The sequence below is a fragment of the Arachis ipaensis genome, chromosome B8 (genome assembly GCF_059453495.1).
Source record: "Arachis ipaensis isolate K30076 ecotype BB chromosome B8, ASM5945349v1, whole genome shotgun sequence".
Lineage (NCBI taxonomy): Eukaryota > Viridiplantae > Streptophyta > Magnoliopsida > Fabales > Fabaceae > Arachis > Arachis ipaensis.
The window spans coordinates 10,970,542-10,988,474 of NC_142443.1; the positions used below are offsets into that span (position 1 = coordinate 10,970,542).

At 31.3% G+C, this 17,933-nt stretch overlaps 3 protein-coding genes and 1 long non-coding RNA gene across 4 annotated transcripts; all 4 read left to right on the top strand.

Annotated features, from left to right (window-relative positions):
• Positions 1 to 2,379: 2,379 nt before the first annotated feature.
• LOC107610473 (uncharacterized) lies at positions 2,380 to 3,697 on the top strand. Its single transcript, XM_016312524.2, has one exon. It carries the CDS (start codon positions 2,520 to 2,522, stop codon positions 3,315 to 3,317), a length of 798 nt encoding a protein of 265 aa, XP_016168010.2. The 5' UTR covers positions 2,380 to 2,519; the 3' UTR covers positions 3,318 to 3,697.
• Positions 3,698 to 9,013: 5,316 nt separating this feature from the next.
• LOC148547202 (uncharacterized) lies at positions 9,014 to 10,871 on the top strand. Its single transcript, XR_015896823.1, has 3 exons — positions 9,014 to 9,152; positions 9,274 to 9,881; positions 10,614 to 10,871. It is a non-coding gene; the product is annotated as an uncharacterized LOC148547202 (long non-coding RNA).
• A 1,938-nt stretch (positions 10,872 to 12,809) lies between these two features.
• Positions 12,810 to 14,411, top strand: LOC107612549 (replication protein A 70 kDa DNA-binding subunit C-like). Its single transcript, XM_021108102.2, has 7 exons — positions 12,810 to 12,959; positions 13,075 to 13,342; positions 13,429 to 13,525; positions 13,624 to 13,745; positions 13,833 to 13,917; positions 14,013 to 14,145; positions 14,281 to 14,411. Exons 1-7 carry the CDS (start codon positions 12,810 to 12,812, stop codon positions 14,395 to 14,397), a joined length of 972 nt encoding a protein of 323 aa, XP_020963761.1. The 3' UTR covers positions 14,398 to 14,411.
• A 933-nt stretch (positions 14,412 to 15,344) lies between these two features.
• Positions 15,345 to 17,446, top strand: LOC110265678 (uncharacterized). Its single transcript, XM_021108816.2, has 5 exons — positions 15,345 to 15,379; positions 15,803 to 15,878; positions 16,283 to 16,848; positions 16,955 to 17,018; positions 17,131 to 17,446. The coding sequence occupies exons 1-5, from the start codon at positions 15,345 to 15,347 to the stop codon at positions 17,380 to 17,382; spliced, it is 993 nt and encodes a 330-aa protein (XP_020964475.1). The 3' UTR covers positions 17,383 to 17,446.
• Positions 17,447 to 17,933: the final 487 nt, after the last annotated feature.

Below are 17,933 nucleotides of genomic sequence, written 5' to 3' on the forward strand. Positions count from 1 at the left end.
CAGAATTAACTTTTGAATTTCACCTTTTTTTTTAGAAAAAGTATAGGTAAATAATGAAAATATTAAACAATGTAAACAATAGATATATTGGAGGTGTAGTGTGTTTTTATTTGATTGGTGGTTGTTCATATTGTTCAACAAAATCATTGTCTTCCTAGCATTCTCCTTTTTTTTTTTCATATAAACAAAAACACTCCCACATGAAATTTCAGAATTAATTTTTGAATTCTTCTCTTCGTTTTCTTGCTTGATATATAACTAGATCGTGGTAATTTGTGCAAAATAAATGAATAATCATACCTACATGGTCTCTTCAATAATTAAGTACAAGAGATTACTCCTTCTAAAATTGATAAAGTTAATTATTTAAGAAAATATGTTGAAATTTTAACCATTTAAAATTTGTTAAATATAATAATTTTTCATTTGAGTGAATAGTAGTATTGCTGAAAAAACTAGTCAGATTTTGGAATTTGAATTCTTCCCAGATAAAGGACAGTTTCAAGTCAAACTGTGTTTTCCTTTTTCTAATATACCCAACCACACAAGTTTAATAACATTGATTGCTTCACAAATCACATATCACAAACTAATTGCTAAAGAAAGCAATTTAAATGTCTAACGGTTATTAGTATCACCATGGAATGTAGCAAGTTGGCAGCGTAATATTTGGATATTCTCTCTTTTTCATTTTTATTATTTTGCTTACAAAAGTATAGAATAAATAACTTATGTTTTGTTAAGATGCGATGTGAATATTACGGAAAATTATTGCAACCATGAAAATAATAATGAATTATAAACTCAAACCAAATGCTTTAATACAAACTGATTTAATATGAAATAAATACAACTGTTATACCATGCAATGAATCTCTACTCAAATAGCAAATAGCCAAAGAAAAAGAAAAGAAATGTTTTTAGGGCCGAACATTTTGTGTTTGTAGCTTTTAGAAATATATTGAAACAGGATCTCATATGTAGTGGTTAATTATAGTATGAGACTATCATGGTTATGGAGCATTGGAGATACTATCTAATCTTTACATGCAATATTAACAGTACAATACTTTTAAGAAGGATTTTACCTCATGGACTCTCGCGGACGGATCCAAAAATAGTATCATGGGGCTAATAATATATAATATTAAAAATTATATGCAAAAAATTATATAATATAAAATGTATTATAAAAATATACTGATAGAGAATATATTTTAAAGTATAAAAAATATATATGTACCTTTTATTAATGAAGTGATCGATTCCTCATTTCATAAATTCATCGATAATAGAATTTGTGTCAAATTTTTCTGCAATTTTCTTTTCAATATAATTAAAAGACAATTTGCAAGAAATTTATCTTTCATTTTGTTTCTGAATTATTCTTCACAATATTCATAGTTGAAAAAGAACTCTCAGTTGTAGTAGTTGAAACAGAAAAAATTAATACCAAATGAATCAAGAAGGACGCTCACAAGAAGAAAAAAATCTACTTTATGGGAATTGAAAAATTTTATTTAATTAAAAAATATTAGTAATAATATCTTTTCATATTTTTTTAATATTGTTACTTATTTTTTAGATATTAGAAATCATTAATATTTATGTTAGACTGAATTTTTATTTATATTAGACTAAATACTAAATAAATTAAAAAAAATTAAATTATACTTAATGACTTATTAATATTAATCTTTTTTTAAAAAAGTTGAGGGGAGCCGAGGCCTCCACTCGCCCCGTAACTCCGTCACTGCTCCACCCATATGTGTAACTAATTTCATTTCTTAAACGTAGAATATTATATGTATTATTTTTGTATATTTTTTATTTTTAATATTAAAAATAATTGATAAAATATATGAAACATAAAAAAAAATATCTTGTATTACATAAAAATATAAACAAAAAGTGATTCAAAGGTTAATACTGTATATATATAATGGATCATGACATGCTATGATGCTAATATTAGTGGATATAATACTTACGTACTCCATTTTCTCTGTTATTTCAGAATGTCATGCTAGTTGTATAGTACCCGTATAAGACTTGGAAGAATTTAAGCTTAAAATATTACTAATCTTGCCTGCATAACTTTCAGTTAGGTGGAAAAGCTAGGTTTTAAATTCAGGGTAATGATAATTGGTGATACAAAATTGTCTATCAACTACATTATATATATTATTTTGATTTAATATTGATTAGATTGTCATTATAATAGAGTAGCATGATGTATTATTATTGATCAATACATAATGTTTCAACTTTCAACAAGTCAATGGTGAAAGGTATTGGACACAAGTGTATCCTTCATCACTACCATGATCAAAGCTATATATATATATATATATAAACAAGTGTAACAAGTTCACCTTAAGCATCAAATCAAACCCCTTCCTCACTTTATGAATTGAACAAATAATGAAGCCAATTCAATTGCATTGATCTTTCCAACAACAATGCCTCTCACCATTGCCACCTTCTAAAACCTCTCTTGATAACAACTTTGATCCAAGATGGGTTGCTGCTTCAGCACCATCAATACTCCAAACACCAATAAAGACCGAAATGCCCTTAAATCAGATTTGACCCATGAAAACCTAAACCACAGAGCTCCACCATCACCACCACCTGTTGAAGAAAAATCGGTAGTGAAAGAGGTTCTATCTGAAACACCAATTTCCAAACCCCAAGTTTCAGTTTTGACGATAGAAACAGAGACCCAACTTCCCAAAATCCAATATTCAAAGTGCCCCATCTTCAACGAAGCTCAGGAACAAGTCTCTCTGGAAGTGTCTCAGATTACAGAGACATGCAGCATTAGCGAGAGCTTCTTCTCCACCACCACCAACGCTACTACCGCCGCCACCGGAGCCGAAACTAGAGAAGACGAAGCCACAAGCAAGCTAAGAACCATAGAGGGAACACAGAACCTGAACCGTTCCCAATCGAAGCATTCCTGCGATGCAAAAAGTATCGGTGGCAGAGAACGAAGGCCGAAATCTCCATCGAGAACGCTGCCGGAAAAGAGGGTTCCGGCAAGTCCGCAGTCCGCTTGCCAGAGGGATTCCGGTCAAGTTCGCCGTCGTCCAGGCGAGAGTACCGGCCGGAGAGCGAGGTCTCCGTCGTCTGTGGGGAGGTTCTGCGACGGAAACAGAAGGAATCAGGTGAAACCACGGGGAAACGGCGGTCGGAGGTTGGCGCCGGGGAAGGGTGTGGTGAAGGAGAACTGTAGAAAGGAAAACGACGTCGTCACACATGAAGAATCACTTGACAACCCACGTGTTTCATTGGAATGCTTTATTTTTCTCTAGATTTTATTTTGGAAGCAAAGCATGCTTGTGTTCAAGGTTTTTGGTTTTTACAAGCAATTTTATTATTATTATTATTATGGCTTTTGGTTCCATTGAAAATTGATTCTCTTAAGCAATTTTTTTGAAGTATGATTTTTATCATATATTTTCTGAATGAGGAAAAAAAAAAGGATAAAAAATTACATTTGAAAAAATTATTTTGAGAAAATTCATTTTCGGATTTCATTAAAGCTTTTGATGTTTAGTAACGATATTTGAAACATTAGAGTTTGGGTTTGATTGATTGATTATGTTGTATATGTAGGGCTCCTTGCTCACAAAAAGATTGCTTCTGTAAATTACCAAAGTTAAAATAAAGTGTGTGTGATATAACTGCAGCATAATTAAAGTCATAGATTATCTTAATTTATTGATTTACTTGCATAATTCTGAAGATTTAATTTGTTACTTTTGCTAGGTAGGTCATTTATTTATTTCTTGTCCTAAGCAATGGAAATAGTCCTCGAAATTGGGTAATAAGGCAATTAAGAGCATGAAATTTCTATTTCCTTCTTGAGGAGTAGGGGTGCACATGAGACGGGTGAAGCCGGGTTTGATATGATTCAGACCCGACCCGAAATATACACCGAGTCTATTTTTTAGACCCGAATCCGACCCTAGACCCGATGAAACCAATACACTTTCGGGCCACAATTATACCGGGTGAAAATCGGGCCGTTAACATTATATTACGTTGATACCTTCTTGTAAACTAGCATGTAAAAATATCCAAATTTTCAAGACTTCAACCATTATTTAACATGGTAAAATTCACTTAGAAAAATATAACAAGAACCAACTCTTCTTTAAAATTAAAGTATAACCACAATCAATACTAATATTGTCTAATAATACCAAATATTTAAATCAATACAAATACCACAATATTATGCATTAGTCTAAAGTCTTATGCATTCTAAACATAAAACATTAACTTATAGTCTTATAATGACTAATAACACAAAATATTAAGGTTTACAATACTTAAATTCCACATAATAGTCATGATCCATCACTAATAACACAAAATATTAATTGTGTATGATGACCGGGCCACCGGGCCACCGGGCCGACTTCGGGTGACCCGAACTATGGCCCGGACCCGACCCGAAATAATGACCGGGTCTATTTTTGAGACCCTTATCCGACTCTAAACCCGATGAAATCACACCAAATTAGCCCCTAAAGTGTTCGGGATCGGGCCGGGCCGGGTCTGTGCACCCCTATTGAGGAGGTCACATAAATTAAATAGCTTGGTTGTTTTAATGTATGCATATGTAGTGGACAATCATCCATTTGAGTTGCCAAAGTGGGGGCACCATTTCATCAAGTATCATAACATGGCATGCATAGATGCAAAATAAATGAAACTAGTCATTATTAACAAGCCAATTAGAGTAAATTCTGATTATATATACAACTAAGAGCTTGTTTGGGTGAACTTCTAAGAAAAGATCTTTTTTTGAATTATCTTTTTTTAAAAGATCTTATGGAAAAGTAAAAGTAATTTTATGTTTGGGTATCTCATGCAAAAAAATCTTTTTATCTATCAATTATGTTTGGGTATAACGATATAAAAGTACTTTTTTTGTTTATTTATTAGATGAAAAACATCTTTTTTTTAAGAGAAAAAGATCTTTTAAAAAAATATGTAAATTACAGCTTCTCAAAAAAGATCTTTTTTTGATTTTTCTAGTGTTTTTACTTTTATTACTAGAAATTTGCCAAACATGCTAAAAAATAAAAAAAGATCTTTTTTCAATAAAAAAAGATCTTTTTTTATCAAAATAATGGTGCCCAAACAAGCACTAATCATATCAATTATTCATTCATCACTTCTAAGCAAAGCAGGAGGCAGGAGCCATATATCATCATTTAGAACTCTAATTAACTACACGTAGGTAGTGGATTAGGTGTTGTTCTTGATGTGATCAAATAGCTCCAGAAAAAGAAATTTTAAAACTTGATTATACTTTGAAATGAAACTATATAATATATCGATCTAGTTATTGAGAGTGTGAGTCAAAATGAGTCGAAGGTTGATTATCAAGATTTTAAAGAAGGTCAGCAACATAACAAGATTAGTAGTTAGTTAGTTTTGTTTTTTATTTTTAGGGATGTTTATAGTGCGGTTTGGATCACTTTGAATTAAAAACTGATTCGATTCGAATACTATTTTTATTTGCGGTGCGATTTTGGATGGGATGATTTTTAAACAAAATCCAATCCAATTTTAAGCAGTTTGGATTGTATTAGATTTGCGATTTTGTAAATTAATCAACATCAAATTTTAAATAACCAATAATAACATAATAAGTCTCAACAATATCTCAAAAAATCAACAATAACATAATAATAATAAAAATAAAATTATAAATTAATTAAAATAAATAAATAAATAAATCTTATTTTAAACATAAAATATTTATTAAACATAATTATGATTGACAAGTATCAAAAGCCTAAGCAATCTATGATCCAAAAAAATTTAGCTCAGAGTCCTTTTTCTTCTTTTTCAAATTCTAGGAGAGGAAGTGTTGGAAAAAGAGGTAGAGGGGATAGATTTTCTATAAGAGGACATTTCTTTAGAAATTCATCTTGACCTGAATGCTAAGTTTGTGGTCGTTTTGGTCACATTGTCTATCATTGTTTCAACAGATTCAGTTAACAAATGGGTCACTCTATGATACAGATGTTAATTGATACAGATTTACAGAAATTATTTTCTGTTTGACACGTGTTATAGCTGAGTGCAGAGTTTGAAGAATGAGGGGAGTGGAATTATAGTTTAGTTGTGGCTTAACCTGCTCTTACAAAGAATAATAGAAATTGGCACAGTTGGGTTTTGTTAATAGGATCTTAGTATTTTCGGCTTCATTGGAGGGTATTTGAATCTTAATCTTTTTAATTCAATTAGTGTGTATTATAAGCCAAGTAAGTATAAGGTTCAAAGAAAAAAATTTACATCATGTACCCAAGAAATTTGACTCAAAACAAAAAACAAATGGAAGAAAATATGTACGTTTAAAATCACGATATAGAAAATACTCAATCATTAGGCAAACATCTACCATTATATATGAATGTATGTGACCAATTGAAAGTATATGATTAGTATTAACTATCAATTGAAAATATATCAAAATATATGGAATAATAATAATAATAATAATAATAATAATAATAATAATAATAATAATAATAATAATAATAATAATAATAATAATAATATATAAACTGCTAGTAATAGTAGTAATAATAATAAAAGAAAATAAAAATTCTTATTTAAAATGTTAAATGATTGGAAGTAATTTTAAAAAGTCTAAAATATTTTTTTTTAATTAATTTTGTTTACTTGTACTAGAAATTAAAAAATTTGAATTTAATTACAAAAAACTAATAATATTATAGTTTATTTCAAATGACTATAAAAATTTTTTTAGGATAAAGTTATTTAATTATATTGGAAAATGAAGATTTAAATAAGTTTAATAAATAAAGGTAGATAAATAATTATATCAAATAAATAAGTTTAATAAATAAAGGTACGTAAATAATTATATCAAGACTTGTTCTTATTTGCTAATCTTAAACTTATGTTCTATGTAACTACTAATTTCTAGCAAAAATCTTGAAAAAATATTTTGGGAGACAAATATCATATAATGTCATCTAAATTAAAACTAAAAAAAAATCTGCATAAAATTAGTTTTTTTTTTATATCTTTTGAATATATTTTAGAGGTGACAAATGTAATGTGAAAAAAATTAATGAGATTCATAATTTAATTTAATCAAAATAAGAGAGAATAAGAGTTGGTGTTTAAATAATTTTTTTAATATGTAAAAAGTAATGTGAATATTTTCACAAATATAAATTTTTTAAAGTAATTAGTTCAGGATTACATTAGTCTTTTTTATTTTTGCTGTCTTATAAAATAAAAAAAGAAGTTCTTTTTTGGTGTCTTCAAAATATAGCCATTGGGCTATATATGAAACGAAGCCCAACAGTGAACCCTTACAGGGTTGCAGCTGCTCATATCAGTTCGAATGTGACTCGGCTGGATAACACATGTTGCGAAAGGCTCTGACAAGTTGCTGTCTACCAAATAGTAAATTACCAGATGTCCGCATGACCTTCATCGAATGGGAATATCTGTATCAGAGCATCTGTACATTATAATTGGCCTTAACAAATTACTCTTCCTTTTCAAACTCAAAGTTGTCACTTCAATAATTTCATATCATCCACTGTCTCTCCACAATTCAATACAGATCCATCATGGTATTCAGACACAGATGCATCGCTGAAGATAATTCTGTGTTTTTTTTTAATTTCATCCTAATGTGTGTCTTTTTAAATATTAGCTCACTAGAGAAATTCTAATGTGTTTTATTTTAGGCTCAGTTTTTTGGTTATGGACTCCATAAGTGTGATGTGCTGCGTTATGGGAATAGGAGGTGCTACACATATATGTGGGGCAGTTTTTTGTGATTTTTGATGGGGACAAGTTGGACCATGCGAGTTGTGTGTGAAATAAAATATTAGGGGCAAATCGGACGGTCCAATTTGCAAGGAGGAAAAAATTGAATTTTGGACGAAGCAAATCGGACCATCCGTATGGCTCCTCACGTTCAGGGATGCATGTGCTCCTCTGTCAGCAGTCGTCAGCCATCCCTTTCACCTTCTCTCTCACGCAACGTCGCATCCTTTTCACCGAATCACTGAGCCAACCTTCCCTCTTCATGGATCTGCTTGAATAGGTAATGATTTCTTTGAACCCTAGCAGCTTTGCTTTCTTCTTCAAATTTTGTTTCGTCTGCGGTACGAAACTCTGTCTACGAGCTGTGTTCTCCTGGAAGTTTGTTCGTCGCCGTTCATCTGGGTTACTGATTTCCCAATTTCCCGGTAAGATTCAAGATCTCAGATTAATCAATCAGGTTCATCGAAACCTATTATCCTCTTGGTTTTTTTCTTTTCCTTGATTTTGTCGATCTTTGTGATGAATTTTGTCATCGGTTCGACGATTGATGTAGGTTTTATTGTGTATGGTTCCTGAAATCCTTGATTGTGTAAATTCTGATCATTTTTTGTATCTGTTCTATGGTTAATTGAGATTTTATTTTCTAGGGTTTGTGAAATTCCTAATCTTGCAAATTGTGATCGTTTTGGTATCTATTCGATGTTTAACCCACATGTTATTGTCTAGGGTTTCTGAAATTTCTAATTTGCAAATTCTGTATGTCACTTGGTTTTTTTGTGGGTTCATGTTCTTGGTTATATTTTTTTGGGTGTTGCTGTTAACCTTCAGTTTGAACTTATTATCAGATCTCCTTTTGGTACCTGTTGAATTATTTGTTGCATGTGTTTTGTGTTTTTCATGAATATATTTATGATTTATTACTTTGTTTACATTCGACAAATCCCTTGAGTTTTTAAACTGTTTTCTGTTTTGAGAAACATGTTCTGTTATCTATGTTTGATGTAATGTTCACATGAAAATGTGGTTTGGATACATAATAAGGTTGTTCTGTATATTCTTTATTGGGAATCCGAAATTTGGGCATCTTTAACAAGGTATGAGGTTTGAATCACATCCCTTTCATGAATGTTGATGTCATTTTGAGATTTTTTTTAATTTTTATCTAAACTTTTTTTTCCCACTCATCTGCTGTTTTGAATGTATCCTTACCTAACACATTTACCAACTCTCATTGTGATAAGTAGAATCATTGTTTGGGGTAGTTGATTACTGTCTTCCCTATGGTCTTATGAGGTGTAGCTGCACTGTAGTAGGTATGGTCTCATATCTCAATTTCTGGTCTGTATTGCTTGATTTCTTGAGAGTTTCACTTGTTTTTCCTTTTTTTCTGTTGGTTCAGGTTTACCTCATATGATTAGTTGTTTTATATTTCAGCTGTTGGAAGGACATGCACCTCCTTGACCCCAAGTTAAGAGGTTCATTGAGAAAAGAATGGCCTTGTGCCATTAAAATGGCTTCAATGTGTTCTTTCTCTAACTAGCACATGTCTTTCCCCAAAGAAATAAGTATCCAGCAGCTGGTCTTCCCATCAAAATGTTTTTTTCACATGTAATAAGGTTGTGCTATATATTCTTTATTGGAAATTTAAAATTTTGGAATCATTATCAAGCTATGAGGTTTCTGTCTCATCCTTTTCCTGAATGTTGATGTGATTGACAGGTTTTTATTAATGTTTATGTATACTTTTGCTCCCATTTATCTCTTGTCTCCAATTTATTGCTACCTAATACATTTACTAACTCTCATTGCCAGCACTAGAATCATTATTTGGGGTAGTTGGTGACTGCCTTCCCTTTTCTCGAATGACATGTAGCTGCATTGCAGTAGTTGTGGTGTGAAATCTTAATTTTTGGCCCCTATTTTTTTATTTCTCCAAAAGTTTACTTCTTTTTCCTGTTTTTGTGTTGGTTCAGCTTTTGCTGCTATCATTAGTTGTCTATGTGCCATTGGATGGAGATGAGAATGTAGGAATACCTATCAAGGTATGGACTTTCTATCTAACCTATTTCGTGAGTGGTGATATCATTGATATGAATTGATTCATAGCTTTTTCCTCATTAAATGAAAGATTTGGTTATTCAATTTTTTTGTGGGTTCATGTTCTTGCTTAGAATTTTTTGGAGTTGCTGTTAACTTTCAGTTTTAACTCATTATCAGATCTCCATTTGTTATCTGCTGAATTGTTTGTTGCATGTATTTTTATTTTTTTTCATGAATATATTTTTAATTTTTTACTTTGTTTATATTCAACAAATTCCTAGACTTTTTATACTATTTTCTGTGTTCTGAAACATGTCCCCTTATCTATGTTTGATGTTATATTCACATGAAAATGTGGTCTGGATACATAATTAGGTTGTGCTCTGTATTATTCATTGGAAATTCGAAATTTTGGAGTCATTATCAACATATGAGGTTTCAATCTCATCTCTACCATGAATGTTGATGTCATTGAGAGATTTTTACTCATATTTGTGTATACTTTTTTTCCCCAGTCATCTGCTGGTTTGAATGTTTCCTTACCTGACCAATTTATAGCAACTCTGATTGTTATCAGTAGAATCATTGTTTGGGATAGTTGATTACTGCCTTCCTTATGTTCTTATGAGCTCTAGGTGCACTGTAGTAGGTATTGTGTCATATCTCAATTTCTGGTCCCTATTTCTTGATTTCTTTAAAGTTTCACTTGTTTTTCTTGCTTTTGTGTTGCTTAGGGTTTTGATCCTATGATTAGTTGTCTATATGCTATTCAATGGAGATGACCATGTGAGAATGCCTATGAAGGTATGGGCTTTCTATCAAACCTATTTGGTGAGTAGTGATGTGATTGATATAAATTGATTTTTCCATCAAAATGTGTTTTCCATATGTAATAAGGTTGTGCTATATATTCTTTATTGAAAATTTAAAATTTTGGAATCATTATCAAGGTATGAGGTTTCAGTCTCATCCTTTTCGTGGATGTTGATGTAATTGACAGCTTTTTATTAATGTTTGTGTATACTTTTGTTTCCATTTATCTCTTGTCTCCAATTTATTGCTACCTAACACATTTACTAACTCTCATTGCCAACACTAGAATCATTATTTGGGGTAGTTGGTGACTGCCTTCCCTTTTCTCGAATGACATCTAGCTGCATTGTAGTAGTTGTGGTGTGAAATCTTAATTTTTGGTCCCTATTTTTTTATTTCTCCAAAAGTTCACTTCTTTTTCCTGTTTTTGTGTTGGTTCAGCTTTTGCTGCTATCATTAGTTGTCTATATGCTATTGAATGGAGATGACCATGTGAGAATGCCTATGAAAGTATGGGCTTTCTATCAAACCTATTTTGTGAGTTGTGATATGATTGATATGAATTGATTTATAGCTTTTTCCTCATTGAATGAAAGATTTGGTTATTCAACTCAATTTGATTCTCATTTCTTTTAAATTATTTATGTCAAAATTATTTGCTATTTCACCTCTTGAAAAGACATGGGGTGTTTCTCCTGAATTTTATATGTCATTCCCAGTGGAATTGGCTTTCTTAGATTAAGATGGTTAGATTAAGATGGTATCATCTTGCTATTTTTCCCCACTCATCTGTTGGTTTGAATATATCCTTACCTAACCAATTTATATCAACTCACAATTTCTGGTCCCTATTTCTTGATTTCTTGAAAGTTTCACTTATTTTTCCTGTTTTTGTGTTGGTTCGGGTTTTGCTCCTATGATTAGTTGTCTCTATGCTATTGAATGGAGATGAGAATGTGGGAATGCCTATGAAGGTGTGGACTTTCTATCAAACCTATTTGGTGATTACTGATGTCATTGATATGAATTAATTCATAGCTTTTTCCTCATTGTACCTAATCTATTTATGAGTGGTGATGTGATTTACAAAAAATGATGTGTAACCTGTTGTTTATTTGTTTATTTTTTTTTTCAAGTTCAACTGAATTGGATTAGATTTATCTCTTGGTTGTTTTAATTCTGTTTTATTCTTCAGCTGTTAGATGGAGATACACCTGCTTGGCCTCAAGTTAACACGTTCCTTGAGAAAAAAATGTCCTTGTGCGAGTAAAATGGGTTCATGCTATTATTTGTCTAACTAGCACATGTCCCTAGCCAAAGAAAAAACTATCCAGCAGCTGGTCTTTTCATGAAAATGTGTTCTCCACACATAATAAGTTTGTGCTATATATTCTTTATTGGAAATTGGAAATTTGGGAATCATGATGGACGTATCAGGTTTCATTATCATCCATTTCATGAATGTTGATGTGATTGACATGTTTCTATTCATGTTTGTCTATACTTTTGTTCCCATTATCTGCTGTTTCCAATGTATCCCTACCTAACATATTTATCAACTCTGATTGCCATCACTAGAATCATTGTTTGGGATAGTTGCTGACTGCATTTCCTATGGCCTAATGACATGTAGCTGCACTACAGTAGTTGTGGTGTGATATCTCAATTTTTGGTCCCTATTTTTTTATTTCTCGAAAGTATCAATTCTTTTTCTTGCTTTTGTGTTGTTTCAGCTTTTACTCCTATGATTAGTTGTGTATGTGCCATTGAATGGAGATGAGAATGTGGGAATTTTTATCAAGGTATGTGCTTTCTATCCCATCTGTTTGGTGAGTTGTGATGTGATTGATATGAAATGATTCATAGTTTCTTACTCATTAAATGAAAAATTTGGTGATTCAACTCAATTACCCTCCATTTCCCTCCTGGATTTGAATTCAAAAATGTGAGATTGTGTCCTGAATTTTTTCTATAAAAGGAATGTGGGTGAAGCACATTGAATGCACAAACATTCTGCTGTGTTGTATTTCCTCCTAAGCTATATTTATTTCAGAAATTTACTGTTTACATTTTGATCAATTTCATCAACTCATTTTATCTCCTTTCTTTTTATTGCAATGCCTCCTCCATTTGATATGATTTCTAAGATGCATCCTCCTAGAGAGGCTTGGAGGCTGAAAGTTAGGGTTCTAAGACTTTGGGTTGTACCCTCTTTTGGTAACCATAAGGTTCCTAACTCAATGGAGATGATTCTCCTTGATGAGCATGTTAGCCCCTATTAGCTTCTCTTTTAAATATGGTCTTACTTGTTGTTTTTTAAAGTTTTCAACTTTACATTATGTGTTTGATTATTCTGATTTTGTTCTTTTGTTCCATTTCTAGTGTAGAAAAATGCAAGCTACAGTCAAGAAACCACTGCTTAATAGGTTTAGAGATCATATAGTTGAAGGACAAGTTTATAGAATGGCATATTTTACTATTGTGTCAAATCATGGTAGTTATAGAGCAACTTCTCATGAATTCAAATTGGTTTTTCTTCACCGAACCACTGTTGTAGCTGTTGATGAAGATGTCATCCCTAAGACTTGTTTCAACATGTTTTCTTTTTCTGAGTTGTTGAACATGACCCAAGATTATGATTTCTTAGTTGGTGTGTATAACTTCTTGCTTTTCTGTTATTGAAGTTTTTTTAACAAATCCTTTGAATAGTTAATAGATCGTGTTTATTTGGAATAGATGTCATTGGTCTTTTAACTTCAGTCGGAGAAGAGAAAGAATATGCAAAAGAGGGGAAAATTGTAAAAATGATTGCATTAGAATTAACTTCAAAAGAGTATGTTCATTGAGTGATTTCTGCTGCTTTCTCTTTATCTTTTAATGATCTTTTTTGCTTATTTTCTATTTTATTCTTTGTGATCTTTTGAGTTTCAGTCTTACAGTGCGATGTGCATTGTTTGGGGATTATGTTAATCAAGTGAATCATTTCCTTGCCTCTGGCTATGTGGAGCAGCCTGTTGTGGTGATTCAGCTTGCAAAAGTCAAGTTCTTTAGGGGTATATTTTTTTTTCTGTACATCTCATGGCTGCTATAGGTATTGTCTCCAATAAAGTTTTCTAGACTCTTTCTTTGTTGTTGTGTAGGTCAAGTAGGTCTTCAAAATGTGATGTATGCCACTCAAATGTTATTTAATCCTGATATTCCTGAAGTTGTTGAGTTCAGGCAGAGGTTAGCATGCTTTATTTAGTTGATGTTTATTGTATTCTTTATTTACAAGCTATCTGGAGTAACAAGTACAAGTATTTGCATTGATTTTTTTTTAGTATGATTGAGCAAGGTGTCAATGGTACCCATCCGCTGTTTATTGCAAATGAGGGTAAAGTTCTCTCATTGGAAGATGATTTCATGCGTTTAACTAGAAAATGCACTATTGAAGAGCTTCAAGATAACAATCAGGTTGTTTTCTTTTGAGTTAGTTGTGTTTCTGTTTCTTTTATACACAAATGAACCGAAAAAGAAAATCAAACAAGAATTTCCAGATCTGTTTTTTCATTCATGCTGTTAATTAACTCTGAAATGCCCATTGGATAGGAGGGTTCTTTTATCATTTTTGGTGCAATTCAAGGTATTGTTGAGGATGGAGGTTGGTGGTATTCTGCTTGTGTGTGGAAAGGGTATCTATCCTCAAAATGGTGCATATTACTGTGATTTTTGTTTGAAGCACATAACTAATGTCACTCCAAGGTCAGAAAATTTGTTGAAAATGTTTTCTCATATTGTAGAGTGGATTGTTTATAAAAATAAGGTTTTCTGGTACTATTTATCTGAATGATTGTGTTCTTTTTTATTTTTTTCTCTATGCAAATTTAAAATTAAAATAACAGTTGAAGATCATACTGGGGAGGGTATTTTCCTTCTCTTTGATCGGGAGGGTATTAAAATTAAAATTAGAAGCTACATTTAAGGTTACATACTATAATGTAAGTTATTAACATGAGAGAAGTTCGAAGGATAATAAGAGGAAGCTATTCTTTTTTTTGTTAATTTCTTTTTAGCAAGTTAATTAATTCAGTTTCAGTGAGGTTGTATTGGCCGTGTGAAATTCGGTAATTTTGGTATTACTATATTGTATACAATAAGAAAAAATATTAAGCAGATAATTGAAAACATTTTTAAGAGTAAAAAGAATAAAATCGTATTTATAATTTTTTAATATTGATTCTGGTCTTTTATATTTTAATATTGATTGATATAATTTTTGTATATTTTCTTTCTTTCATATCGTTTGTAATGCATATTCTAATTAAGAAATTCATAATTCATGATTGTTTCATTTAATTATTATTAGTAGTAGTGGTAACCTTTCTGTAACTTGTCAATATTATAATTAGTATTAGTAGAAATTTAATTTACTATAATTAATAACAATATTTTTGTTCGTCTATTTCATCTTTTGTTTATGAATGGTTGCTGTTCGTTTTTTATATTTGTTCTTTATTTTTCTCGATTCATTTTTATCAGCTGTTTTTTGTTGAATTTGTTGAAATCTCCTATTAGGGTTGACTTTATTATGATGCTCTTTTTTGCAGTAGGAGACAATATCTATTCTTTCTTCTTGAATCTTTATAGCACGTCTCTCTATTTGATAAGTCTCAATGGCCATGAATGCCAATAGAGAAGATCCAAATAGGTATGGTGTTGAGCATTAGACAAGATGTTTTCTTTGTTTCATTTTCAATTTGATTGAAATCTCATTTATTTTTTCATTCAATATATTTCAGATTAACTTTTGAAAATGTTAATGTCAATTAAATATTGATATTGATGTTATGGCATGTATAGTTTTTTTTTTTAATTCTTACTAAGATATTTTTCATGTTGTAATTTAATTTTATTGGCTCCTCATCTATATGTAGGCCAGATTTCAGAAGTTGTTGTAATGTGTAAAATATGTTGTGTAATAATTTTCCAACTTTGTCTCTTGGTTATTTTTCATTAATGTGTTTTTAGTGTGTTACTTTTTTTATTTTTTATTTTTTGTATACTTAGTTAGTTATTTTCTTGATTAAAAGTCTCAGTCTTAAATTCTAATTGTACCATTATGTTCTAATAGGAGGTTTTTAGCAACCCAGGTATACTGGCCCAGCGAAAAAGAACTGGTTTTTAGATTTCGCGTTTTCAATAAGCAGGTAACGAAACATAATGGCCAATGTGCAATTTTAGGCAGTGGTATCAATCTCATATAATTAGATTCCTGATTTGACTATATGTTCTTGAATTTGTTATTTTCTACTATTTTCTGCATGTCTGGGAGTGGTTGCTCTGTCCTTTTGTCCCTTTTCTATGGATATTTTGTTTAAATTCATTGAGCTATTTACTGAACTACAATCTTCTCATTTATTTATGCTAAAGCTTTCTTCTCATTATAATGTTAGTTCAGTTACGTGATTATTGTTCTCTTGTGTTGCTCAGTTGGTAATAATGGTAGATTTAAAATATCTCTCTTTGCTAAATAATTAGTTAAAATTATGTGAAGCTTTTTTAGCATGTTTTGTTACACATGAATTAACTTTGGGAACAAATTTGAATATAGGGTGATAGAGCTCTTCCCCCAAATTTTGTTTCAACTCATGGGGAACGATTGGGGCTAATGTTCTATGTCATTGACGAGTTAGATAATTGTTTAGTGCTGGAGGTGGTAAGAAAAAATGATCAGTTGCTCATAACTGACTCCTCATTTGAACATATTAGAACTTTCTATTTTATCGATAGAGGGGCATCTGTTCAATTTAGGTATGTCGGTTTTGGCATTTTTTTTATTTCATTGTGGGATAAGGATAACCAACCCATCCGAGTTCACCTTGATCCTGACTTCTATGTTCCTAAGCTAATGGACCCAGAGACACTTGATAATGTATCAAGAGTGTTCCACATAAAGTACACCAGGATGGATGAGGACTCATCAGCTGATGTGATTGTTCTCTCCGGGTCTGGACCATCGGATGATCAGTTTTCATCAGATGCTGATGAAGACAATGATCAAAGTGGGGCACTGGTAGGGGATAATCCCAATGATCCGATAGATTTGTCTAGTGGAAGTAGTTTATCATTGGAGGTTAATGAACAAAGTCATGCGGCAAACGAGTTGGTTGATCCTAGGTAATGCTAGATGTAACTTTTTCTTTGTGTTTCTGATTTTAATATCATGGGATAGCTTGCTATTTTTCAGTGTGGCGACTAACATATTCGTATTATCCTGAATTAGATACTCTCCAGAGGTTTCTTATGAAAAGAAAATCACAGCTTCGGATGTTGCACAACCTAGATTGGTAACTTGATTTCAAAAGAGTTTTTTTTTTATCTTTTTTTTTTCTTGCAAGCTGATTGGATGTTCTTCCTAAATCTTTTATGTTTGTGTTAACTATGAATTATTCCTTGCAGTATTTGGCTTCAAAATTCGCTGCGTATCTTAAACTGTGTGGAGATGGCTCAATTTGGATAATCACTGGTCTAGATTCTAATGTAGAGAAGAATGTCTTCTTCCACTTACTGAAAAGTGGAGGAAGAGGTGGAGAATGGAAATTTGGAGTTGGGTGGAGGGAATGTTGTAGAATATACAACTTAAAGGAGGGTGATATCATTACTTTGAAACTCGGCTCGATAGCTAGACGGCAGATAGAGTTATCGATCTAGCGACATTAGACCTCCTATGTATAACTCTATTTAATGGATATTTTGAATTATATGTTAATTTGTCTTGGGCATATTTTATCTTTTGTTTGATGAACAAATTTATATATGTTGTATATATTTTGTTTTGTTATCAGTAGGTATCTTGACATTATGTGTTTCTAAGATAATACATAATAATAAATTACATCTCTGTTGGACTTTTTTTTCTGTTTTTTTAGTGTCTAACAATTGTTTGGATATCTTATTATCTTTTATTATCTTAGAAAATATGTTATGCCATTTATTGACATATTGAATAATTGTTTTATTCTATTTTTTTATTTTAGTATAATGATAATTTTGTAATTATTCAAAATTAATACAACATGTCTATTTTTGTAGAATACATTTTAGTTATATTCTTAGTATTTTTCTTTTAAAAGGGTTTAAATTTCGTGAATCCCGTACATTGCACGGATTATCACGCTAGTATATAAGAGATCTTTTGTCGAAATTGAATATGTCTGAGGCAAGTGTTATGCCTACACCTATGGTTTCTTTTTTGCAGTTGT